At 39.5% G+C, this 27786-nt stretch overlaps 2 protein-coding genes across 8 annotated transcripts in view; one reads left to right on the forward strand and one right to left on the reverse strand.

The window, feature by feature from the left end:
- LOC101851751 (RPII140-upstream gene protein) overlaps positions 1–11324 on the forward strand; it is a 13853-nt gene extending 2529 nt beyond the window's left edge. For all 4 annotated transcript variants that reach the window (XM_013085198.2, XM_005103020.3, XM_013085197.2 and 1 more), the window contains exons 2-8: positions 948–1397; positions 2127–2292; positions 3806–3894; positions 4401–4468; positions 5947–6025; positions 7108–7209; positions 10870–11324. In XM_013085198.2, the coding sequence (XP_012940652.1) occupies positions 991–1397; positions 2127–2292; positions 3806–3894; positions 4401–4468; positions 5947–6025; positions 7108–7209; positions 10870–10942 (984 nt within the window). In that variant the 5' untranslated portion in view covers positions 948–990 and the 3' untranslated portion in view covers positions 10943–11324. The remainder of the gene's footprint in view (positions 1–947; positions 1398–2126; positions 2293–3805; positions 3895–4400; positions 4469–5946; positions 6026–7107; positions 7210–10869) is intronic.
- Positions 11325–13359: 2035 nt separating this feature from the next.
- On the reverse strand, positions 13360–27231 carry LOC101851967. 4 transcript variants are annotated; one of them, XM_035970987.1, is made up of 8 exons: positions 27165–27231; positions 23387–23892; positions 22455–22620; positions 21516–21598; positions 20898–20965; positions 17381–17459; positions 15597–15698; positions 13360–13620 (listed from the first exon to the last, which is right to left on the reverse strand). In XM_035970987.1, exons 2-8 carry the CDS (start codon positions 23869–23871, stop codon positions 13584–13586), a joined length of 1020 nt encoding a protein of 339 aa, XP_035826880.1. In that variant the 5' UTR covers positions 23872–23892; positions 27165–27231; the 3' UTR covers positions 13360–13583. The 4 variants fall into 4 exon arrangements, with proteins under 4 accessions (XP_035826880.1, XP_035826881.1, XP_035826879.1 ...); XM_035970988.1 differs by lacking the exon at positions 27165–27231 and adding an exon at positions 27078–27136; XM_035970986.1 differs by lacking the exon at positions 27165–27231 and adding an exon at positions 26730–26853.
- Positions 27232–27786: the final 555 nt, after the last annotated feature.

The raw sequence follows: 27786 nt of genomic DNA on the forward strand, positions 1-27786 counted from the left end.
CGCGGCCGCGTTGGACAGGTGCCTGTTTTACACAGTTAAATTATATAGAAAAAACGCGAGGGGGGAAACGGAAAGTGGCCGTTTGTACAGGTGGCCGTCTTATAGAGGTGGCCGTTAGGGCAGGTTTGACTGTATTACATAAAACCCTTACTTTCTAACAGGCCTCCATAGGCCTACTCTAAAAAAAATGGAAGGCCAATTCTGTCCAATATGGTGTGAGGTGACCTTAATTCGAATATGTAGGCCTATAACTTGATTTTAACTCATAAAGTCAGATCTACTTTTAAGTTACACTAACCATGGAGAGACATCATCGATGTCTGCCCAATATTAGAAGTGTAATAGTATCATGAATAGACTATCGATCCCTATTAAATAGGGATCGATAGTCTATTCATGATAGGGAGACTTTGAATTTTGAGTTTTGCTCAGGTGGCGGCCTAGATCTAATAGCCTACTCTTCTACGATTTTCAACCATCAAGGGAACTTGTGCACATATTATGAGATCTCTCTATGATGCTTAATCTTTATCCTAGCAGGATTGGGTGCTCGATCTAATGATCTATCTTCAGTCACTTTATCACGGGTTTGGAAGAAGGAGATAATTGAGTGAGTCAGTCTGTAATATGTTGATGACATTAAAAGTCTTTATTTTTGTCAAAGTTTATTACCCTCTCAGACTCAGAGAAGATAACTAAGCAAAACACTTGTGATACCACAATAAGTTAAAAACAGAGATGTGAAAGGAGAAGCAATCTGAGAAGTTTGATTGGCACTTAACTCATTGACTCATTTTTATACTTTTGCTACATTTCCAGGTATTGATCAAGTTCATTGTGATAAACTGCTTCATAGAGGCCAAATGGAGCCTTATTTGCTTTTAAAAACTTCATGAAGCATACCTGATGTGTATTTTATTGTTTTCAAAAATCCTTTGTCTTTTCAGGGCATTTGTGCTGTTCTCTTGGACTGAAAACAGTGATGTGAACATGGAAGAGATAGCTGGCTGTCAATTGTATTGGAATGCTGCTCGTTTTGAACTGAATACAGCTGCTCCTACAATTAATTCTGGCTGTGGAAAATCAAAACTCCTTGCAAATTATGAACCTCACACACTTACACATTGTGAGTTAAGAGCTGATCAAGTTTCAGGAAGAACCTCACCAAGCTTTTCATGGCTGTTGAAATTATTCAGTTTTCAGAAGCTTAATGCTGAAGAAAAGACAGTGGAAGAACCAGTGAGCACACAAGCCAATAGTAATCATTCTTTAGCTGAGAGAAAAGAAAACGAACAAGTTGAAGAGCATGTACCCTCACCAGAACTTGAAGCACTGGCAAGGGCCTATGTGCAGAGAGAAACAGGCATGGAACGAGTTCACATGATATTTCAGAAAGAGTGAGTGAACACACTGTCCTGTACTTTTATATTGTGCATGGTCAGGTAATGTAAAGAGTTGTGCCTTTTTTTCAGTGAGTTGGCATTATGTTCACATTTTACCAGGAAGATGACAAGGACAAGAGTGACAAGGAAAAAGTAGTAAAAGCAGAAGATAAGCTTTAACAGCATGCATTGTCCCAGCATGAAAGTTCAAGAAAGGTTATGCCCTTGCCTTTACTTTTCCTGTTTGAGAATAGAATGAAAGTTAGCAGCAGTCAAGTGAAAATATGACTTATTTTTTCAACATTTACATGAATTTTAGTTTTTAAAAATAAGGGAGAATGAGGTAGCTAGATTATACAATTGGTGGACTTTTGTAGGTCTTTTCCCTATAATTAAGCCTACTTATGGTCATCTTACTTTTCTATAGACCTGTTTGGCTTTCATTCTTGTGTATATGATTGTGTTTTTCATCACTAATTTCATCCTTTTAAATTCTTTGAGATGTCACAATTGGCAAATATGTGGTCAATTATTAAGCCTGTAATGATTGTCTTTCTTAATGATTGCTTGCAAAAGTTTCTGACTTTATAAATGTGCCTCTGTTAAAGAAAAAACAATGTTGTCTGTAATTTTCATGAGGCTTTAAAACAAGTCGTGAGATATTCTAATGGGGCACTGTGTTAAGATTTCATGTCAGTTGGAATGTATACCGCTCATTGACTGTCACGATCATTCTCATTTCAGCCACAAAGGTAACAGTAGTCCTGAGATGGATTACATTAAACTGGCATTGGTGCAAACCCTCATCATAACCTTCTTTATGAAATATGTGCCTGCATGGAATATCGCCAGGAGGGAGTTCATACGGCAGAATCAAGCAACAGTTTTTAGAACAAGAATTGAAGCTGTGGTATGATTTGTCATTCCCTGTTTATGTCTTGTGTGTTTTGCCTCCTGTCAGATATTTTCCATCTTTGTGCCACAGCAAATGATTGTATTGGGAAAGGTCTTAGGTTTGCTGTGGGAACCATGGTAGAGATGGAAATATACCTCGAAAACAAAGAAAAATAGAATTTATAAAATTTCTTCAAAAAAAAATTTTGTTTGCTTGCCAAATGAAGTGCCTAATTCGGTAGGGCAAAATCAGAAATAATGAAAAATAAATAAGCTATACAAGCTTGCCTCTTATGTTTTCAACAAGTCAACATTTATAATTGTCATGCGGTTGAAAGAAAGTATTTCTTATGGAGACCTTAGGGGGGAAAAAATAGAAATATGTTTTAAATTATAAGCATGTTTGTTTACCGGGTTCAAACTACCCTTTCAAATTACTGTCACTCTTTTGCTTACAACACTCATTACTTAGAGCCATCACGTGGATATTCTGTCCTGGGCACTGTGGAGTGAAGGGCAATGAGGAGGCTGATAGGCTGGCAGGCAGTGCCGTGGTTTATGGTGAGGTGAAATTTGACAAAGGAGAAGTGTTTAAGACCCTGGAGGAAAAGTAGTGGGATGAGGAAGACAGGGAGACAGCAGAACACCGCGCAATCATCAGGATGCAAGAAATGGGGATAGAGAGGGGAGAAGGAACAAAAGAACGATTTTCTGGAAGGGAAAGACGTCGCCATAATCAGACAGCCACTGGAACAATCAGTATGGGTACCTTGCGGGCTTTGGTGTTGGGAGGAACTGAGTAATATGGACCTGTCTGGTTTGCAATGAAGTTGTTGCCCAGGACAGGTAATACAGCTTTGACATGAGGTGGCTGAGAAATTATTTGGCAAGACAAGATTACCAGCTTAGAGAAACTGGAAGGGTCAGTTTGAGTTTCCATGGAATTTTCACTGTTCTTACAATTGCAACCCATATATATATATATATATATATATTACAATGGCTAGCACTCCTGCACCACTTGGAAGTACGGAAAAGTAAGAAAAGGCAGTCTATATGATATGAAGTGAGGAAAGTAATCAAACACTACTATTATACAAAAATATATCTGCAATAGGGACATGAATTATACAGGAATAAACTTTCAAACCTTGGTACAGGCAACAGAAGATAGCTGGCAATAGGAGACAGATAAGTCAAGACCAATCCCAATATGAAAAGAAAAGCTATGAAGGCATACAACAAGATGATGTGATGGAGTATTGAAGAAAGCTGATCACTGCAACCAGCATTTTGTGGCATACATTGGTCTTTGATCTGATTAGAGACATGCTGTCAGCTCAGGACATTATAATAAGCTGTTGACCAATACAGCACAAACTCCATCTTCTGTTGTGATGGAACAGTGTAGACTTCTTTTTATATTCCTGTGTGCATGCTGGTTTTGTGTGTGTAATATTTCTCTTGGAATAATAAGTGCTACCAGTTGCGGCCTTGAGCTGATGCATTGTTTTATTTCCATTCCACAGAGAAGAATGCAAGATCATGTTTCTTTCACTGCAGCTATTCAGGGAGGAGCATTCTCTGCCAAAGTGACCACGTTCTCCGCAGCATTTTTGTACGTTTCTATTTAATTGGTTTTCAAACAGTAGATGAGGAAAAATGTTTTGGTTTTTTTGGCTCTGAGAACTACAAAGAGTTTTCTTTGTTGTTCTTGTTCATTAACCTGGACCAGGATGGCACACAGTAAATTTAAGCAGTTGCTGAACCTTTAGTTGGTAGTTAGTTAGGTTTGTTATCAAGTAAACCACAGGGTTTTTTTTTCTTTAAATAAAACCTTGCATTTATTGTAAGGTATGTCTAATTTGAAGATCATCCATGCCTGGCATAGAATGGATAGAAAATTAACTCAAAATCTCGCAACTTTCAATGCTTTAAAAAAAACAGAAATCAGTAATATTTGAGACATGCAGCCAATTGAGGAGAGTTCATTATTTTTTTATGATATTTTGTCTAGTAACTAGGTAGAACATTGCTTGGGTGACCTGCTTCATTTGAAACTGTGTCAAAGGAATTTTAAGACATGAACTTTTAATGACACATTTTTATTTCTCATTTTTTCAGAGTACTGTCTCAAATGATAGCTTCCTACCGTAACAAGACATCCGTCTTAGAATATACAGCGGCTGCAGGTACGTTTTGGCGACTTCTTGTTCAGTGAATTCCTTTAAAAGTTATATCTAGAACTGGTGTGTCATTAGTCAATACATAGTCATGACCTGCAGTGGAAGGGGCTCTAATGGTCTGGAGGTATGGTGTTGTGTTCACCTCTCACACACTCAATAGGTCCTGGGTTCGAAACCTGATGGCAACTGAAAAATTTCTTCTTAAAAATTATCTCCTCTCCTCACCTCCTTTCCTGTTCCCTAGACAAGTTCTGTCTTCTGCTTTCATATCCATTTCCAATTCCCAAAAGTCCTACCAAGTAGGAAAAACGGTTACATGCTGAGGAACCAGCTGTCAACTACCCCTAAGATTTAGCAGTATGTCCTAATATCCAACATCAAACTCACTGGTAGATAAATTTATGGGCATGAAAAATATTTTGTATTTCAAATATACTCCAATGCTTGTTTATGTTGTGTACTGTTATAATAAGGGACCACAGGATGTTAAAATCTGTATTGTTCATTTGATTTCATTTCAGGCCCACAGTATTACAGTTGAACCTGCCTTAATTTCCGTGTAAAACAGAAACCTGTCTTTACCGAATCTCCCTGTTTCCCCCTTGATATATTCCTCTTTAATTACCTGTATAGAACGGAAACCTGTCCAATGCGGAAACGGAAAGAAAAATTACCTCCCTTCCGAAGGTTTGACCGTCTAAGACGGAAAATGTTTTGCCCATTCAGCCCTGATTTGAAACAAAACTCCAAAGTTTGGTTCCATCCACCGGCTCTAGACTTAACGCTATGCTGGCGGGCGAGGAAGGGGAGTAGGGGTGCAATTTGAGGGCAGATGTTACCCCATCTATGTGAGCCCTGAGAGATGGAGATGGTCAGGGTGGTGTGGGTGTGAAATCTCAGGAGTTCAAGTGAAAGTGCTCAAGTGAGGCTCCAGCACAGAAACTTTCATTGGTAGCCAGAGGTGTGAAATCAGTTTGACCAATGCCTGCCGCCCTGATCGTACAGCTAGCCGAGAAAAGAGTTCCTCGAATCGTTGTTACGTGGCAGTGAGTGGTGGCACTGGTTGACTGTGCTTATTACACCGATGGACGGAGGGGCTAAGGAGATGTTCAAACGTTCCTGTTTTTAAGAGGTCAAACAGTAGTTCAATGAAATGCAAGCACTGGTGGTAATTGGAATAAGACTGACGCATGTCATTATCAATATCAGAGAGGATAGCAGCTGAGAGGTGTGAAGTTTTGACCACTTGTAGCTGCTTGCCGACTGGACAAGCGACCTTGACCCCAACAGCAGGGTCTTTGAACCCCCCCTCCATCTCCCCACTAAATTTTCCTGTCTAACTTTGTCTAAGACGAAATTTTTTTCTGGTTCCCTTGCGATTCCGTCTTACACAGGTTCGGCTGTACTTATTCTAGTAATTTTGGCCATATGCAGTTGTTCTTTTGGAATTATTTATGAGTGTTTTTTTTCTTGTCTATTCTCAGGAATTGCTGGTGGTTTTGCTCGTATCCATTTAGGCTTTCGAGGGATGATTGTTGGATCTGCCTTGGGGGCTACTTTAGGGTAAGCAGAATATATATACAAAAGACACTTTGCCTCACTTACAGTTGCAGTGTGGATTTTGTCCTCTTAAACTAAGTTAAACAGGAACATAAATGTAGGCAACATTAATGGAATGCAACATAGTTTGACACTTATCTGTTTTTATTAATCTGTATTCTGCCTCCTGGTATTGGCATGGCTGCACCCCTCACATCTTGACCTACCCTCACAAAATCTTTATTTACTTAGCAGCAGTCAGAGTTTAGCTTCTTGCAGATGTTTGTATGAGATTGCTATGGATATGAGCGCCACGCAGAAGAAAAGTGCAAATCACCCTTTAGAAATTTCTTATTTTTGCGTCATATGATGTACCGGGGTACATGTAGTAAAAAGAAGAGATGGGACCAGGACGGAAAAGCATCTTTGGTGGAAGTGCACTAATGAGAAATACAGGAATAATGAGAGACTTTTGGTGAGGATGAAGGAGACAGTGACTCTGGACAAGTCCACAAGCTGCTTTGTCTCCCTCCTTACTATAGTTTGTTATGTAAGCTCATTCAAGCTTACCATCTCCTGTTCCTTCTAGATTGATTAAGCTTTACTGACCAAAGACTGCGTTTTGTGTCCTCTTATGTCATTGGGATTAGGCTACCTATTTTGTTACCAGTTTTAGGATATTGTCTTTCTTATTTCTTCCTTCACACGAGCATTTGTGTCAAAACCAGAACTGTTTCTGCAATAAGATCACCGCACAACTTTTATTGTATTGCCATTGACCCTCTGTTTCCAAATTTTTTATTACAGATGAATGTTATCGGTGCTTTTATTTAATTTATAAAAGTAAAAACTCAGATTGTTCTAGCATTTGATTACTATTAGCTGTCAGTGAGTGGGTGATATAACACTATCTTTTATCATTTCTTTTCTTGTTTTTTTTTTAAATCACTTTTCAATTTGCATTTCAAATTGAATAATATCATTATTGTGTGCTTAACCTTCAATGACTAAACTTTTCTCCTTCACATAAAGATACAGAAAAAGATGTATATAAAGTTTGACTGTTATGAAAAAGGCTTATAAGCACTATATATCTGTGTCTCTAGGTCCCTGTTGGGAGGTTTCGCTTTGCTGACCATGAAGGCGTACGGATTCACACAGGAGGAACGGCATCTGGCCACCATCATGTCAAAACTGGAAGTTGAGAAGTAAGTTTCTACATACTGATATGAGAGAACGGTCTACGTTTTGCGATCAAGCAACTGTCTCAGTGTTATTAAATCAACAACTCTATTTTGAAAATTGCAATATTTCGTTACGTGATGATACAGTGGATCCTGTTATAACAAGAGGGAGGGGACTGGTGCGAAATGGCCATTACTGCAGGATTCTCTTTATAAGGGATCCAGTAATAAATTCAATGGAAATAATAAAATAGGCCTAATCTATGAGTTTGGTGTTCTGTTTATTTCTTTTTGTTATCTCCCCTGATGATGATTTTGTTTCAACATGACCTCTAGGTCAAACTTGATCAAAAATTGAATCAGGTTTCTTTCTCTAGCGCTAGCGATGTTGACAGCTAGGCGAAGGCGATCAGAAAGAAAGGGCTCTAGGCTAACTCGCCCAATGTGTTGTCCTCCACCCCACCCTGTGGTGCATTCCGTCTGCTTGCGCACATCACACATTCGCTCCATCCATCACGGCACTGTGACCTCTCCATCCCTGCGCCGAAGAAGTGAGAGGGATGGTAGGCCTCGATAGTTCAGACTAGGCTGGCCTATCACGCGATGCGTTCTGCTTGTCTGCGCATACCACACCCTCCCCACTCATTCTCTCCGGCGTTCGTTGTTGACACACGTGGGCTCTCCCATTCTTTGTTTCGCTAGTTCACCAAGTTTCTCAACTTGCGAGGTTTTACATTATGTATAATTGGCCTATGCGGTGTGCACAGCAGCAAGAATATTCCACTATAACCGACTTGCATGTTTGTCTGATTGCACTATAACAGTAATTTATTTACAAAGATAATGAAGAGAAAAAAACGGGGTTTTAGAAAAGTGTCTTTATAATTTATAACAAGACTTTTCGTTATTTCAGGACTCTTTATAAGTGGAATCCATTGTAGTACAGTCGAACCTGCCTTAACGGAAACCTGTCTTAATGGAATCTCCCCGCTCCCCCCTTGATATATTCCTCTTTAATTACCTGTATAAAACGGAAGCCTGTCCAATGCGGAAACGGAAAGAAAAATTTGCTCCCTACCGAGGGTTTGACCTGTCTAAGACAGAAAAGGCTTTGCCCGCTCCGCCTTGATTTGAAACAAAACTCACAAGTTTGGTTCCGCCGGCTCTAAACTTAATGCTATGGCCATGCCGCTGGGCAAGGACGGGGAGTTGGGGTGAAATTTGGGGGTAGATGTTACACCATCATGTGAACCCTGAGTGATGCAGATGGTCAGTGTAGTGTGGATGTGAAATCTCACGACTGCCCGTGAGAGTGCTCGAGTATCCAGCCGCCACGAAAACTTTCCTGGGTAGCCAGAAGCTAGAGGTGTGAAATTAGATTGACCAATGCTTGCCGCCCTGATCATACGGCCATCCAAGAAAAGAGTTCCTTGAATCGTTGTTACAATGATGCCAGTGAGGGGTGGCATTGGTGTGTGGGGCTAAGGGTGGATGCAAAGGAGATGTTCGAACGTTTCTGTTTTTAAATGGTCAGACAGTGGTCCTATGAAAGGCAAGCACTGGTGGTCATTGGATAAGTAAGACTGATGAATTTCATTATCAGACAGGATAGCAATTGTGAGGTGTGAAGTTTTGACCACTGCTTGCCGATCGGACAAGCGATCCTTGATCCCACCGGCTGGGCCTTTCAACCCCCCAACCTCCATCTCCCCCTAAATTCCCCTGTCTAAGACGGAATTTTTTTCTGGCTCCCTTGCGAATCCGTCTTTCGTAGGCAGGTTCGACTGTATACATTATGTTCCAAAGAAAAGCGAAAATGGGAAGGGACATAATTCATATTTTAAATTAATTAATGAATTATCTCTCCTGGTTCATGAAGTGTTTTAAATGAATTATCTCTCTTTGATCACAAACATATCATAATATACCTGTTGACCCATTGCCGTTATAATGTTACAGTACTGAATAAAATTAATCACACATTTGTTATATCTAGTTATATTATTTCAATTTTATCTGTCTTAGACAATATAAAAGTTTAGAAGGGATGCAACACAGTTTCCTTATGGACCGAATCCAAACCCAATGTGATCTAATCTGATGTTCTATCTAAAATGTGAAATAGCACACTCTCACTTTGCATTAAGTTATTATTTTCTTTGTGATAGCTTAAGATTTGAACTGGTACTTAGAGTTAAGTGTTTTAGTTCAAGTTTTATGGCACTTGCAATACTGGTAGATCAAATAAGTGTCAAAGATTAGAGGTGTCACATCCAAAGAAAAGCAAGGAGAGATTCATGGGGAGACAATATTATATACATCTGATCGGAAACAAGAAATAAACCTCACCAGAGCATCCACCAATCACCTATTTGTTTTGAAAGAGTTCTTGTAATCAGGTAAGTTGAAAGGTAATGGCAAAATGGGTTGGGTTTTTTTAGGCTGCGCTTGTATAACTTTTCTTTTTTAGATGTGATGGTTTGAAATGATGCAATTTTTTTAATAAGAGGTATATATTGAACTTTACCCCCAAAAAGTCATCATGCACTGTTTTAGCTTCAATGATTTTACTGTTACAGTGAACCTTATAAACCATGGACATTGTTCTCAGCGAAACTACTGATGACTAAATGAAACATCAAATTTACCGAAATGAGAAAGAATATCCCTTTGTTTTTATTCATGATTATCAACAAAACACCTTTAATTAATGGCTGCAAGCATTTGTGGCTGGTACTCGTATCCAAGCAACTGGCAATGGGCCTACACAGAGATGACATTAGTACTGTGTGTCATGCTTTGCTTTGAATTGGTAGAGTACGATGTGTACCCTTACCAATCAGAGACAGGAAGTTGTTTCAAGTCACCAATGAGAAGCTTTCTTTCACATATGTCCATACTTGCATCCAGACATACAAAATAAATGGGCACATACCCTTTGCAATCTCTCTTTTCCTGTGTGTGGCAGTAGATAATCACATCAATTTTTTAGGCAACTGGTCTTTTTTGGACTACACTTTGCAAGAGGATAAAGTTTTCACTGTATCCATGTTCTGACTATTCGGACACATTTGCAATGTCCTTGAGGAAAAAAAATGTTTAACTACATTTAATTAGGAAAGTATGAAAAGGAGCATATATAATGAATCAGCCATAAAAACTGCATAGCAAGTGATACTTTTAGGACAGACATCACCATTTAAGATGCTGATGTTTTTTCAGACCTCATTTTCACTGAAACCAGGATTTTACCAATTTGAGTGTTGGAGTCAACTAATTAGTTAGTTGAGGGGTTGACAGCATTTTTCCATTTGGAATCTTTTCTTTTTCGTATATATGATCATGGCTAATAATATATGAGATCTCTGCTGTGAATTTCAGCTTCCAGTCTCATGAATCTCACTTGGAACTTTTCACATTTGTATGGTTTGTGGACCCAGTTTTAGTGGACCTGAGGAGGCTTACAGGGAACCCATAGTGCTCCTTCCTCCGAATGAGGAGATATCAGGTCTTTGTCCATCTCTTAGGCATTTTGATCCTGAGATCTGACTTCAATCTTTAAGTTTTAGGTATAGCTAATGACTAGATACGGTATATTTTGATGTTCTTCGAAGTGTTCTTGTTATGCTAGCTTTCCTCCCTTATTGCCATTATATATATATAAAACAACTGTTATTTCTCCAGGTCTATTGTTGGAGATCCTGAGTTCCAGAAGAAGGTCAAAGAGCTGATGGAGGAAAATGATCTTGTGTCGTGAAGAGTTGTGGAAATACCTCTCTGTAGTGTGAGGCTACTGTGTTAAGCTATGCTTTTTTTAAATGTGACAGGAGCTATGTTCTGAGTTGATTGCAGAGAGATTCCCGTCTGTGTCAGGAAGTTAGCATTTGGTATCTTGGTGATGTCATTGTGTTCTTGTCTAATGTTTATAAACTGCATGTGTTTGAGTCTCCTGAAAGAAGCTTGACAGTGAACAGTGCATATTGAAGGACATCATGGTCTGCTCAGATGTCAGTGATACAAATTCATGAAAAACTACAATGAATAGAATAATAGATTGTCTTACTTAAGATGTGTTTTTATTATATTGCTGATTTGTGAGAGAGTGAATTTAAAAAAATAAAAAACATCCTGAAGCTCTTTGTTTGAAAGTGTCTGGAATTTTCTTGAAAAATAGTGGTTTTTAATACACCTCTTGTAAGAAACGTGGATACTGGTTCTCAATGTCAAAGTTGCTGGATAGAAAATAGAATATAATTTCTGAAGGTTGTTTTACTTTTCAGTGAACAATGTTAAAACATGTGAATGCTGACAGTCTGCTTGTTCATGTCAGAAGTTTGATCTTCTTTGAGGGTTCGACATATGACTTGGTTCTAAAATCTAGTTGTAATTGTAACCTTTGGGGGTCCATGGCCTCATGGAGGTCCTACCTTCTTTAGGGGCGGCTGATCTATGGACTGAGCTTGCCCCGACAGTAAGCTCAACATTGGGCAGTCGGGGCTATACAACAGAGGAACCTTGCTGAACTGCCAGCCTCACTGTTTCGCCAACTTCATGCCCGTCCCCAGGGTGGCGATGTAATGAGGTTTGACTGTATATTTTTTCTTGCAAAAGGTGGATTTATACAGTCCATGCCGGCTTTAAGCACGCTGGCATAAAGCACGTTTCGGACTCAAGCACGCTAAACGGCTATTACCGAATTTTTGCTATATAAATTACACGCCTTTAAGCACAGTAACTTCGGCTTCAGGCATGCTTCCTTTACAAGACAGTGAATACTTTCATGATGACCCATCGAAGTTTGAACACGGTCTACACCTCAGCAGTGAGTGTGTTAAGAAGAGAAACAAAAACAGCGCAAGTGATGGACACACACACACACATGCGCAGAGAGGAAGGCAGAGAGATGCACACAGCTGCGGGCATGGACATAGGATCTAGCCTAGGGCGGAGCTACACACCGACAAAAAAAATACAAAAAGGGTCGGGGAGATGAGAAAAGGAGGCAGGCTCGATTTCACCTTATTGCCCCTCGCTATCAGATAATCCTGATTTGATATCACGAGTGAGGTGGGATCAAAGACCGTGTTTGGGGGGTGAAAGCAGTGGTATGAATGTGGCACAGTGGGCAGTGGTACGCACAGGCAGTGTGTAGGCTGTGGTGTAGGCCTCGTGTGCTGTATGTGACTGGCCGTCTAAATAAGTTTTCATTTCCCATTCGACCACAGAACAAAACAAATAAATAAATGAAAACTACCATGGCGGGTAAAAATAACAGTGCACACTTTTGCAGGACCACAATATGCTTACTTAATAAGGGAAATAGCTCAGGAAATTTTCTACATGAAAATATCTGGATTATACCTACTTCGCACTCAAGCACGCTTCGGCATTAAGCACGCTTCAGCTTTCTCCCGATGACCGTGCTTAAAGCCAGCCTGGACTGTAGTATGTTTGGTATGAATTTTTGTGTTTTAGTCTCTAGAACGCAAGTATTTTGGTTTCAAACATGCCATCCTTCTACTCACGTGCTCCTCAAGGACCAAGACAGTATAGTACTTCCACTGAACCAAGAATCATAATGGTGGATAGTTATAGATTAGATCAGATCTAAATTGTGTTTGACACTGCGTTGATACTATTAATACTATCATGACACATTTTAGCTTCAGATGTGACTGAATCTTTTCATGTTTATATGGTTTGTACACCCAGTTGTAGTGGATCTGAGGATGTTGTACGGGGAACTGATAGTGCATCTCTCTCAGAATGAGGAAGTATAAGTGTCAGGTCTTTGTCTATCTTTTGTGCACTTGATCTTGAGATCTGAGTAAAGTCTATAGTCTACCCAGTGGCTTTATAATACAGTAGATTTTGCTATACAGTCAGGCACAGATAAAATGCTAATACGGAAAACTCAAAATCCTGAATAGTTTGTACAATTATTTGCTACTCCTGACTGATATTTCTTTAAATGTTTTGTTAAGTCGGTTTACCTGAATTATCGATGTGTTGAACACTTTTGTCAATCCCCAATGATGTGTTTGAGTTATCCATGTTTGACTGCACTTTGAAGTTGAACACACTACTGGACACAACGAAGACTGTAACGTACACAACAGAAAATTTACATACAGTGTACATTCTTTCCATAAAACATGAGAGCACACATTACCATTCAAGTAACATAATCTAGTTTTATTGTTAATAAAATTCCTTATAAACACATTGCAATCATCTTTAAATAATGAAGTCTCAAACTGGAGTCAGAAAAAAGACAGATAGATGCAGCACTTTAATCACAGGGGACACTTCAAATCCTCAGCATTCTGCTCTGTTGTACACAACAACAACAAAAATACAAAAGATCTATTTCAGTATCTAACTAGGTGTGCAAATCTTCACATGGGTACATCATCTATCCCTGCCTTCATGGACCTGAAAAAATACATGAGAACAGTCTGTCAACATTCACTGAACATAATATGACAGTTTTAGTGTCATGAAAAAGAAAAAGATAGATAACCAGAGAAGAGAGAAAAGGAATCCTTTCTCATCACTCCCCCACACTCCTCACCCCCCCCCCCCCCAAAAAAAAAAAAAACAACACAAGTTTTAATAGTTTCAGAAAGAAATTTATGGCACATGCAATGCAATACGGTCATATTCATATAAGTCCCAAAGATTAGAGGTGTTGCATCAAAAACAGAAAAGGAGGAGAGACCAGGACGTTAGATATTTGATAGGAAAAAAGGAGCAAACCAGACCAGAGCCAACCACCCGCAAACTGACAAGAGTACCCTGAATGACACTGCAGAAATGTAAGAGAAGGAACAGTTACCACCGCATGGCTTAGATCACATTTTAATCTGTGTATATTTTAAGTGACAACCGCAGCAAAGAAAATAGGGGAAAAAAGCCTGCACAAAGTTTGTAGCTGTGAGTTTTGTTTTCTCTTTCTGCTTTATACTATACCAGAGAAAAAAGACAGATGTCAAAGCAACAGGGAATCAGTCTTCAAAGTTCCTATACCTGTATTCCTATATTTGAATGTTTCAATAAAATCAACGAATTGGAATGGGGCTCTCATAGTCTAGAGGTAAGGTCCCAGGTACAAACCCTGACAGCGCCAAAAATGTTTCTTTTCTCTAAAATGTTTTCCTTCCACTTCCTTCCCTGTTCTCTAGTCATGTACAGTCATCTGTTTTCATCTCCACTTTCTTCACCCCCTCCACCCCCCACAGAAAGTTTGTGTAACTGTGAGTTTTGCTACTACCACGTTCTGCATTACACCCCCCTCCCCTCCACCTATGATATGTCATCTTTTTGGAGTTGGGTTGTATCTTTTATTCTATTTAATTTTTTTGTTTCCCTTTTGTTGAGGGGGAGGGTACACAACAGCAACAATCACAACACAGCAACAATATACTCAAATTCTTTATGTCTTGACCCCTATTGTAGATAGAAAAGGAAGAACTTCTTTTTACAACCCCAAAATAATCATGAGCCAAATCAGTCAAAGGAGAGATATTTAAGGTAGCAAATTGCTTTACACTACAAACAATTGTAGTACAGTGGAATCCTGTTATAACGAGAGGGAAGGCACCGGTACGAAATGTCCGTTATAGCAGGATTCTCATTGTAAGGGACCCAGTAATAAATTCAAAGGAAATAATAAAGTAGGCCTAATCTATGAGTTTGGTGTTCTGTTTATTTTTACTTTTTGGTATCTCCTCTGATGATGGCTTTGTTCAACATGACCTCTAGGTCTTACTTGATCAAAAATTGAATCAGGTTTCTTTCTCTAGCGTTACCGATGTTGACAGCTGGGCGTTGGCTATCAGAACGAAAGTTCTCCAGGCTAACTCGCCCGCTGTGTTTTCCCCCATCCCACCACACCCTGTGGTGCGTTCCCGCGTCTGCTTGCGCATGTCACACATTCGCTCCATGATCCATCACAGCACTGTGACCTCTCCATCCCAGCATCAGAGAAGTGAGAGGCATGATAGGCCTAGATAATCTAGACTAGGCTGGCCTATCACTATCAGGCAATGCGTTCTGCTTCACAACTGCTTGTGTACGCATGCCCTTCCCTTCCTACTCATTCGCTCTGGCCTTCATCGTTGGCACACATGAGCTCTCCCATTCTTTGTTTTGCTTGATCACCAACAAGTTTCTCAACTGGCGAGGTTTTCATCAGGTATAAATGGCCTATGAGCTGTGCACAGCAGCAGCAATATTCCGCTATAACCGACTCGCGCGTTTATCTGATTGCGCTATAGCAGTATTTTATTTACAAAGATAAAGAAGGAAAAAAACCGGGGTTTTACAATTTATTGTCTTTATAACAGACTTCTCGTTACTTCAGGACTCGTTATAAGTGGACTCCACTGTAAAGAAAGCATGTGCCTCACCTCTGATCCAGAATGTACTGTTTGACCCTCTCCACATGCCGTTGTTCTTGGGTCAGACCCGCAGACGTCAGAACCTGACAGATCAAGTAGCCACCAACCGTACTGAGGAAAAAAAAGAAAAAACGACTAAAAATAATTTGGAAAAAGCTGTTACTATCGCTGCCTCAATTCATAAGTACTTGTCTAATCATTTCAAAGCTGAAGCCTGCAACTTATTACTAATTTTCAGCATAATTTAAAAATGCTGAAGACAGTACTTTATGTCCCTTCATAACATTGCTTCTCCTACCCGCAATTATCTTCACCCAATCCAATTACTCAAAAGAGCAAAGAAAACATCAGTTCTTTACTTTAATCAGTTATAGAAAATCTTAAGATGAACAATTATGATGGGTTATTCTCCTCTTACCTCCACCTATTGTTAGAGAAAAAAAAATCGGAGTGGCGAGTGCTACTCGCCCAATCTAGAATTTCTGCGCATGTCCGGGCGAACGAATTCGGTCGATTAGCCCTCCTGGCCTGCGGCTTCTGGCCCTTGGGGATTTCTGCGCATGTTCCGTGTTCTCCCCTTTGGGGATTTCTTTAAAATTCGTACAACAATGACTGTATTGCACCGGGTCAGCTTGTGAACCGACACAGAGAGAAAACGACAGGAATCAATAATTCTAATAACAACTCCCCCCCCCCCCCTTTTCTCTCTCTCTTTTTCTCTCTCTCTCTCTCTCTCTCTCTCTCTCTCTCGTTTTCACTCTCTCTCTCTTTCTTCCCCCCCCCCCCCCCTCTCTCTCTTTCTCTCTCTGCTCAAAGACAAAATTTATCACTTTCAACTCAGCGCTGAGAACGTTTGTTTACACTCGAATCACAGGCCGTCAGGCGCTAAGAAGACGAGGTAGATCTAGCGCCCAAGTCTCGTTCAGACGCGAGATAGGGCAATTAAAACATCTTGGTAGTAGTTAGACAATCTTTGATAACATCACGGCGCTGCATTTCTCTTGTTAGTAACTTTGTCCCCGGTATTCCGATGGATGATAATAATTAAAAAATTAATAAAGGGTGATAGATCTAGGGGATCTACAACAATGTAGTGAACTCGCGAGGGAAACCTCGCAAGAAGAAAAATAGTTGGCGGAAAAACATCATCTATGATCTATTTTGGGCCAATCATAGAGGCGTGCTAGGTGCTCAGGATAGCTTCATGTCGCTCGGAAGGTCGCGAGGCCGTGTTTACGCTACCTAATACGGGGTGCCCAATATGGATGGGATCACCCGATTCGGTCGCCTCAAAAACAAACTTGTCTGTTTTCAGTTTCAGGCGATCGAGTCGGGCGATCAGCCCAATCCAGCAGTAGTGGGCACCCTGTATAAGACTAAGACTAGCTCTAGATCTAGGTGACCGGCTCCGGGTGTGCAGAAAATGCTATTTACCCGAGGTCGCAGAAATCCTCACGGGCTAATAGCGTCAGGCTACTCAACTGAATTCGGTCGACTAGCCTGACGCTAGCCACCCTAGATGGGGCGAGTAGCCTTGCGCTAGCCACCCGACATCGGGCGAATAGCTTGGCGCTAGCCACCCAACATCCGGCGAGTAGCGTCTGCCCCAAAAAATTCTGATAAAAGCAACAAAGAGGTCTCCTGACAAATTGTACAAAAATTGGGAAAAGGACACAAATCTCATTAAAATCTTTCCTTGAGAAAACTGTAGCTAGCTGTACGTAAGTAACTAGAATCAACTGAAAAAGTTCTAAACGAAATTTATTGTTTAAATGATAGGAAGAGTGACATACCCAGTGACGGCTCCAGCAGCAACAAAGGACAGAAACACTCTTGGGCTCTTACTCACACCTAGAACGCCAAATGCTAGCACTGCAAAAAACGGATGAACATGGGATAAAATGTCAGCCTTAGATATTTTGTATCTCGCAAACAACAGAAATGATGCACATGTCACTAAAACATAAGTTCTTAAATCGCTCTAGAAAATCATAACCTGCACTTTTGCGTTGAATTTTTAGAATTTTCAAAGGTGAAAAAAGGGCAACAAAACATCTTGTTGAACTAAAAAATTTTGCTGTAGAGAATTATTTCGTAGTTTTCTTTTCAGTGACAAGCGACTTTTTCGCCTGGCTGACAGACATTAAGATAGTAATCAATAGTAATAATATAATAAACAAGGTGAAAGACGGGCAAGGAATGCAAGTTCGTTATCAGGCGGGAAGGAAAAGGGAAGGTCATGCATAAAACTTAAAAAAGGAACAAAACTATGACTGGAACAGGAAAGCGACAGTGCATAAAAAGGAGTGAAGGTTAGTAATTCAAACAGTCAACACCTGCCCTTTGTTTAGCACTGGTATGACTTAATATTCCACATTATGATCATCACTCCATCTCAGGTGTACACTTCACAGAACTTGCGTGTAATTATCTGTTTTGAGGAGGTCAATACTGGAGGCTTCAGAAGCAGACAGGAATTACATATATCGGCAATAGTCAAACCTGCCATGACGGCCACCTGTGCAAAGGGCCACATTCCATTTCCTCCCTTACGTATTTTTAATAATTTAATTGTGTAAACTGTCCAACGCGGTCGCGGCCACCTTATTTTATCAACCCACGGTCAAATTTACCTGCTTGAGGCGGCCAGGCATGGTCACTCATCGCCCGATGCTTTGTCATAAATTTTGAATCGGCTCTTGGCGCTAAGGACGAGCCGCCATAATCCTTTCACATGTCGTTATTGTTAGTCCCTCCAATGAATGTTTACCCAAAATGACCAATGGGTGACAATAAATTTTCAACTGCGTGTGATCCGTCATAACCTATAAGCCCTGCCTACAACTCAAGCACAAATCGTGTGTGAGGTGACTGGTCATTGTTTTGTTTACCTAATCTGTAACAACGTAACAATGGACGTTGACGTGAACTAGCAACAGAAGCATCACTTGTTCTCTGAGTGGCGGTGACGCGTGTGTTTGTTTTACCATGGCACTCAGTTGTCATCATCTTACAAACTATAATATTTCGTTTATTATAACTTTGCACAAAATCAGCAACAAAACAAAAAGCTAGCCAAAAAACAAACCAACAACAATAACCTTCTTACAACACCCACCTCCCTTATTAAACCCCCCCCCCCCCCAAAAAAACCTTTGAATTTGTCGTAAAGCAGTCTAAATCCTGAGATCAGCCCCAGTTTGGACCTTAGAAGAGAATGCTTTGCTTTCTTCATTTTGAACAGTCCTGCCTAAGACGGCCACCTGTGTTATACGACCACTTTTCTCCTTGACAAGGTTTGACTGTATTTATACACCAGTAACACAACTGCATCCAGCAGACTGATATTTTGCAGATTCAATTCTAACAGAGGGTGTTATTTATCATACAGCACAACTAAAGGAGGAGGAATCATTTCAGTAAAATCTCCTAGAGAGCTTTAACTGAAGAAATTTTTTTTTAAGAGTTAAGAATGGAAATGTTTATCATAGTATAATACACCCTTGTCAATCAACTAGAGGTTCACATAAGGTCACAACAATTCCATGAGTTTGAAAACTGAGAAGTAAAGTTCTATTAAAGAGAAAATCGAATCAATACTTAAAGGGCCAATCAGATCAGAACAAACTGAGACAAATGCTTAACGCTTAACATCTACCAAAGACTGCAGCTCTTTTCATTACTTTTACTCAGTAAGTACAGTCAAACACGGGAAACTCGCTTGAATTTATCAGGGATTGGAAATAGTGTTTGAGATTTCCGTAATTCGTCATGTCCGTAAAAGACCCAAAAAGTATTTAATACAAAGAAATAGAGAGAAAATCAAAGGAGGTAAAAAAGAACATTAAAACAATTAACATGGCTAGCTCCCTTGATGAACCTGTTGACGAAGTAAAATCAAGAAGATAAAAGAAAGTGGAAAGCATAAAATCTCATGTGTGCACAGCCTACGTCGTTTCTTTCCTCTCATTTCATTGGCTTACAAAAAGTTACTCCTCTTGCCATCCTCACCGTGCAGCATGATTGCAAGTGTGGCAAGCCAATCATGTGGTCCAGTCAGCACGACTCCCCAATCCCCCTTCCCCGTCCCCCCTTCCTCCAGTCTCTAGTGGTGAAACAATGACCACGTTATGGCTGTTATTATAACAAAGAAACACCTACCCACAGCCAGACAGGCTGTAAAGCCGGGTCTTTAGTTGAGAATGTGAAGTGGATTTGTTCGAGATTCGAGTGTTGTATGTTCCGAGTGTTCAGGAACTCCGGGAAGTCAATACAAAGAAAACATTAGGACTGAAAGGGGACGCAATATTATGTTCGATATACCAGAGAATTCGTAATTTTTGTGTTCGAGATTCGTGGACTCTGCTGTATGTCATTACAGTAGTCTCCGCCTAAACGCACGGTGCTCAGGAGGGCTTTTTAGCGTGTGTTTATACGGAGCGTGCGTTTACATGAACCTTTGCAAAGGGAGGAAGGGACGCAGTCATCTCATTACCTTGGTATTCTAGTGACCTCCCTTTGGGGCGGGGGTCACTCTGGGCCGATAGTGTGACGACACGTGACTGTTTTGTAAAAGATTCCCCGACTGCGGTTAAGCCCAAGACTTCAAAGGCGTTGAATGGGTGTGTGTTGGGGGGGAGGGGGGGGCAGAAAGACAGACTTGTTGTAATGAATCCACCATAAAATGTCGGGAACCAATAGCCTAAAAAGAAATTGTTGGTGATAGTCATAGAGACGACGGCCCAGCCACGTGGCTTTCCAAGCGACCACCCCCGACCGTAAATTCATGAACGAACATTCACGCGTGTTGCGCATCATAGGCTTAGGTCTAACTAAACATTAGCCAACACGCAGTCACTCAAACCTTCTCTCAAAGAGATGCACTTCCAGTGGCCAATCAAATAACGTTTCAGTCACCCAACCCCCTCCAACATTTCACCGACAAATCCTAGACCTATGTGTCTGTAGAACGTTGGGTGTGAAAACGCTGTCCACCACTCTCTTTGTTCGACGTAAGGGACAGTCTCGCCAAATATCCATTTTTCTAGGCTTGTCTTATGCAAGCTGTGTAGATCATACAGTAGTAGTAGTGAAAATTTCCCTTAGTCAAGCTTTACCTGTCAGCGTGTTTCGCAGATCGGAGCGTGCGTTTAGAGGCAGTGACCAAGCGTTTGTACGTCTAAATTATATAGTGAAAAACCCGTCAGATGACGAAAGCGTGCGTTTGAGCGGAGCGTGCTTTTGTACGGTGTGCGTTTAGGCGAAGACTACTGTAGCAATAAATGTGCACAATGTTGCGGAGTAAAATACCTGATGTCGCTGCATATTCCCAGATGCTTGTTTTATTCCTGTAAACTGCAATAGCATGTGGTAAATGGCTGAAAAAAACAAAAGAATTGCATTAAAAGGATTCTGTGCAAACAAAAGAAACAGTGTTCGTCTAAAGACAACTCTAGAAGAGACAAAATTTTCTCTAATTCAGTAAGATTATCACCAACATCTATAATATCCAGCAGTCATTAAGACAAAGAGTAAAAAGATGAAGACAGAAATAAGTTTTTAGCTGTATATAAAATTCTGAACACAATTCTGTTCCAAACATCAGACTTTCTAGAGGCCTTTATCAAGCTCACGATAACGTTAAGCATACAACTATGACTAGATGTTACTCTAAGTGGTCAGTAGGGTGTGTACGTATGCCATTGTGAACAAAATTTCCCCTTGAATAAATTTTCTGTTTGTTTAGTTTAATTCATAGAACTGAATGTAATTGTGCATAGCAATAATTAGTGAAGAATAAGCATGAAAAAAGTGCAAAATCATGTTCACAAACACATTCCGAGAGTGCTTTTTAAAAACACAGAAAGTACATTGCTACACCCATGTCTGCGAGAGAAACTGAGCTATTCTCTACATGATGTAACTTACAAAAGAACAGCAGCCCAGGCTGTCAACTTCAATGTTGTCTTCGCTGCATCTTTCAAGATCTGTCTTGGCAACTGCCGCTCTGACTGCAATGTTTGAAACAAAACAAATTTACATTTTGCACATTGCTGGGAAAATGAAAGGCTATTGAGATATGAAAGGGAAGGAAAAGCAGTAAAATCGTTCAATTCCATCTTTCCTACATCTAAACACAAAATTGCTCTTCGATAGTGATCAGACCACATCTGCATAAATACTGAATCTTGCAATCAGCAGAACATACAAAAGATAACAAGTACATGCAACATGAAGGATAATTTAACGCCAATTCTTTTAAGCATGATATCTCATACATGTAAACATAACTCTTACAAAAGTCATAGGAAACATTTTGCTGTCAGTACTACAAATCTTGATCAGTGTAAACAAAATTATTTTTATCAATCTGTCAGTCAAAGCCACTGGAAATCCTTTTTCTTTCTTATTTGTTTATCATTCTTGAGTATCATCTTGTATTGATAAAAACTGTAACATTACAACAATGAAAGCCTCAATTTTGCCAGGGGAACATCCTGGGACAACAGGAGCACTTAAAAAGTCTTAAAGTTAAAGAATGAAAAGGAGCAGATTACACTAGAGTACCCGGTCAGACATCCACTCGAAATACAAGATTCTGGGACAACACAAAAAAAGGAGAGAAGACCTGAGGCAGGTAAACATTTTCACAATGATATCCCAGACCACAAACAGCATTTCATAAATCAAGTGAAAATATAATAAAGTAGAAGAAAGTAAAAATTGTTGTTTGAATGCCAATGCCAGCCTCTGTAAATGGCATTTTGCAATATGGTGTTTGTCTGAGACTTGCACCCAGCGATCAAAATTGAACTTTAAAAGTTTCCATGTAGTGAATATTTTCATCTTAATCAAGTGTGAACTCACTTGAACACCTTTCAAAAGGGCCTCAGTCTGTGACAGATGTTTTTGTTTCTTCCTGGTTTCATTCTGACTGGAAATGACAACGCTGATGAAAAAGCCCAGCAATGCTGTGCGATACAGCATGGTATTGAGGTTCCGGGTATCTTCCTGCACAAATATTCCACTGCTCCTGATGAAGTAAAAACAGAAGATACTAATGGATTTCTAAAGATCAAAAGAAGCTTTGGTAATATTATTATTTTCTAACAATTCTACACAGCTGAAAAACTGTCCATATTTCATAGAATGTTTCATGAAATTGCAAAATGTATTACTTTTATTTATGGCAATATCAAATGCTCTTGAAAAAAAATTTCTTGAACAGAATTCGCCCATAAATAAAATCTATGACATCCCTCTCAGCACTCAAAGTCTGTCTATGACATAGAATTCTGGTTTGTTCACTCAGTGCACTCAGAAAAAAAGAAACCAGTAACTCTTGACAAGATGAGAGAACAAACATGTTAGATTGAAACTCAATAGGAAATGGTGAAGTTGTTCTTCACATCTTTTTCTCTTCACTAATCTTGACAAAACATTCATTTAACTCTGCTTAAAATGAAATCTGCTAAACCGCCTCTTTCTTTGGTTTAGTCGGCATTTCAGTTAAAAGAGAAATTGCTAAAATAAAAGGAAAATAAAATATAGGATTTTGTTTTCTTTCTGTGTCCACTATTTTCAGATTAACCATGTTTGGTTTAAGTACACTCAACTAGGTAAAGCAAAATGATAAGTTAGAACTTATTGACATTGACAACAGATGGAAATTCCAAGCTGCTGAAATTGAAATACAGTTTTCAGAAGCTGGATGATGACAACATCATTATACATTTTTAAAAGACGCAGACTATGCATTTTCAGTAACGATCAGCTCAATTACACTGTAGCCTACTTACCCTATGGTATAGGCCTGTCGCAGCCTATCTAATCCGGTCTCTTGGTCTAACCACATATTAATTTGAACACCAGAGATGTCATCTTGTCTGGTCGATGAACTTGTGGATGTGACACTCCGCCTTGCTGAGACCCCAGGCAACTGATCGTCATCACCACTAGACACAGTGAGTTCAGAACTAGACTTTGAATTTCTTGAATCTGACGAGCATTGGGCCACAGGAAATAGCTGATGGAAAGGATTTCTTTTCCACGCTGACTTTGGCAAATAAGTTCTACATTGTGGTAACACGTCGGATCCTAATAAAGGAGTGAGTTGTCGCATAGATGGCTGCATCAATACAAGCCTTCTCACTTGTAGAGGATATGACTGCAGATTTTGTGTGAGCACATTTATCTGGGACATCCTCACATCAGCAGGCTTTGAAATAGGTGATGATGGCACTGGAAGTTCAAAGGCCATTTTGGGAAGGATGCTCTTTTCCATTTGAATACTATAAATAAATATCTGAGGAATAAAATGGGAAATCTTGACTGTACATATACTGTACCAGAAGAACTAAATGGAAAATTAACTTCTTTACAAATACAAATAAAGGAAGAATGCTTGAGTGATCCATTCCCCTTAAGCAGAGATAGGTGAAAACTTTTGTGCCTCATAAAAAGGGATGATATAAGATATAAGCCCTTCCTGATCATGTCGAAGACAGACCCAAAGTAGAAAGAAAAGTAGGACCAATTCCTGTGTTGAGCTTAATCAATCATTTTAGAAGCTTCAATTCGTTAAGTCTTTAAGGGTCCTAACACACAGTCCCAGAGCACAATGCAAACAGTAAAACCTGTTCTTATGGTACAAAGTAAGAGGGAGAGAGAGAGAGAGAGAGAGAGAGAGAGAGAGAGAGAGAGAGTAATGCAGTCAGGGAGCAAGCCCACGCAAGCCATGCCACTGCAAGCACACGCAGCGGGGGAAGCGAGAGAGGGCAACGGTGTACTGCAGACTTCGATCTAGCCCTAATCCTAGCTACATTCACGCAGAATGTGTCATGTGCAGGCCTGCGACATGGCCACGAGAGAGGGCTGCGGTTTGGCAAGGGAAACTACCCATGAATAAATACAGCTGGATTAATATAAAAGCTTACTTTCCTTGCATTTCTGATTTAACAGGGATCTGATATAACAGGACTTTTTCTCTGGTCTTACCATCCCTGTTATCTATCAGGTTTCCACTGTGGATCTACCATTTTAATTTTAGTCTTCGATGCGAACTTTGATATTATAATTGAAAGGCAAGGCCCTAGGGTATTTTCTGACTCATGGACCTGTCTCAAGCTTATATTCTAAAGCACTTTTCTTGTTCATTTTTGTCTGCTTTACACAAATTTTGACTTAATATCCATTGCAAAATATCAGTTTATGAGATAATGGATATTTTATACAAACTTAATTACAATGGGACCAATCTCCAATGGCGTAGTAATATTTGACTTGTTTTTAATGACATGGGGCTGGGGGGTTTCAGGGGGCCATGCCCCCTTGCATTTCTTCACCAAGATCTGATGTTTCGACAATTAGGATTGATAATTGGCCAGCTCTATTCAGACTCGAGGCCGATTAGATTTTTAATCTCTGGTCCGAAAATTTGTTTTTTATTTATTCGGACTCAGCTGCTAACTGCCATCGGGGCCTTTTTACGTAAAACCAGAATTAGAACCAGAATTACCGACTAGGACTGTATAATTACAATGTCAAAAGTTAAAAGACTGCACTCTCATTGCCCTATAGCAGTAAGTACATGGTAACCGACAACTCAGGGTCTTTCCACCACCGTTACAGCATCATCATTACTTCCACCACCATTTGTCTCTCTCGTCAAAATAATCAAAGTGAAGAAATTTGCATTTTTCCGCAGGTTTGTGAATTTTTATCAAATTTTTGGGTTTTGGCTCAACACCTTTCATGCCCATTAAAGAACTAATTTCTGTGTGGATTTTTCTGAAAAGCGTTGATTAAAGGCATAAAAATGTAAATTTTCAGTTATCACGGACTCTTAAGCTAAGGAAATAACTAATCTTTGGCAACCATTTTCTCACTAATTTTACCTCTGAAAACAGGTGACCCCCACCTCCTTCTTTTGCAAATATTTCGACTTGTATTCAAGATAAATGTATATTGTTTTCATCCAAATAAAGACAAGTGAACAAGTTATAAGATGATACCAATAACTCTACATGCCCAAAAATTGACGAGAGCCTGATTCCACCACGCTGCCTCACAAATGTTTAATTTCATTTTGTTGTGGGTCATAGTTTTTCTGTAATTAATTATTTTTTAAAATCACATCACACAAAACCGACACCCGTGGCCTCTTCCCAACACCTCTTCCCCCAGCAAACCGAGAGGGTGTGATCGCTAAACGCAATCATTGGTCCACATAATTAACTTTACCCCCGGCAAGGTAAACTAAGCTTGGTTGTTCTGTTCATACTAATAATGCAGGGAGGGCCAGTTTAGATATGAATCTAGTAACTGGATATTAAAGCTCACGTCTCGATTGTTATCACATTATAATCGAAAAAATTTTCATAAATGCTGGAAGTCAGCTTATTTAGGAACAAGGGTCGGAAGTTTGAATGGACGTCATGCTGGACTCAATTCCGGGTCCTGTGATGGCTGCTATGGCCTCACATTATACAAAGATTAATACTTGAAAGAAAGACAAAACATAGCCGCTCTCTTGCCTACCTCTGCCGGTGAACTGATTTTATTTAGTTTACACTGAAATCTCGTGTGTATTCAAAACGAGACAATGTTTGACGTATCAAGAAAGGGAAATAATTGTGATATTAAAGAATCATTCTTTCAACATTCACAACATAGCTAGCTCATTCCCATTTTTACACACATCAGACACAAACATTACAGGTCCGAATACAATTTTTGTCTATTCGGACTCGAGTCCGAATAATACTTTGTTGATAATTACTTGAAAACAATTGCTTTGCAGGGATTTTAGTGGCCATATACAAAGATCTAGATCTAGATCTAGATCTAGATATCTAGATTCTGTGTGTGTTCTGCAGCAAAAGTTAGGTCAGTTTAGCCCTCAAAACAGTCTGTTCATCTGTGTGCAGGTCTAAAAGTAAAAATTTATGTTAGTAGTTTAGACTAGATATCTAGAATCTAGATCTACATCTACATTCTAGATATTAGCCCTTATTAGTCGTTACTCACTAGGCCTAGATCTAGAATCTAGTTAGTTAGGCTACTGACTGCTAGGCTACTGAGGCTGGCTGTAACAAATGCAGGCTTTTCCGTCTATTCATTTCTGGTTGAAATAAAATTTACCTGTCAAGCAATTCACCACAAAGTGACAGTGTCGTTCGAATTTACGGCAGGTAGATTATGTCTAGATCTAGATCTAGATCTAGATTAGATCTAATCTAGATTCTAGATTTATGAATTCATAGTGTCAGTGCCACTAGATCTAGATCTAGATCTAGATCTAGATTATTATCTAGATCTAGATATCTAGTAGCAAGTCACACAAGTCAAAGTCAAAGTAACAAGTTTTGACAAAATAAATAAAATAAATGGTTTCCTTTTCAGTTTAGATCGACATCTAATCTAGATCTAGATCTAGATATTAGTACATTAGTTAGCAACAGTATCTTATTTAATCAAGGAAACGAATACACATTCAGATCTAGCATTGTTAAAGTCACAGTGACGCAATGCGTTGTACAACAAAAAGCATTCAACAACAACAAAAAAAAAATTAACCTCAAAACGAAAGTAGCAATGCCTTTTCCACTGTACTTGTTCTCAAGAGCATTGTAGCAGTTGCCGCAGAAAGAAATAAAAAGTACTCAAGTCAATTGCCAGGATTGTTACAATATACACAAACATGACATAAATTGTACTTAATATGTTCTTTAAAAAATCTTATTCCTGATTATGTTATATAAAACTATTTGTTGAGTAAAATTCGGAGAATATAAAGACAAAAAGGAAGAGTTTTTATTTTGATAGGACGCTTCATTGTTGCATTGTTGCCAAAATTGAACACTGAGTTTTGTACAAATTGGCATATTAATTTGAGAAAACTTTTAAAACTAAAAGTAGATCTAATAGGTTCGAAACCGAAACAATTATAGGATAATATATAATATTATCGTCCATAATAAGAACAACACAGCCTACTAAAACCTCAAAATCACGACTAAGAAGAGAAAAAAGAGGAATGTTTCAAGTTGGAAACACAAAGACGTAGTGCTGTGGCACACTAGTATTACTACTAATCGCAATAGCAGCGGAAGCAACATCAGTAGTAGTACCAGCAGGAGCAGGAGTAGAACCAGCAGTCTAAGCAGCAACAGCAGCAGTAGCAGCAACAGCAGCAGCA

Source organism: Aplysia californica, unplaced genomic scaffold (genome assembly GCF_000002075.1).
Source record: "Aplysia californica isolate F4 #8 unplaced genomic scaffold, AplCal3.0 scaffold00355, whole genome shotgun sequence".
Taxonomy (NCBI): Eukaryota; Metazoa; Mollusca; class Gastropoda; order Aplysiida; family Aplysiidae; genus Aplysia; species Aplysia californica.

Coding starts and splice junctions, on each gene's coding strand:
- LOC101851967 (XM_035970987.1), bottom strand. CDS start 23,871: ATGGAAAAGAGCATCCTTCCCAAAATGGCCTTTGAACTTCCAGTGCCA. Junction 20,966..21,515: donor GCCTGGGCTGCTGTTCTTTT/GTAAGTTACATC, acceptor TGTTTTTTTCAG/CCATTTACCACATGCTATTG. Junction 15,699..17,380: donor GCTGCTGGAGCCGTCACTGG/GTATGTCACTCT, acceptor TTTTTTCCTCAG/TACGGTTGGTGGCTACTTGA.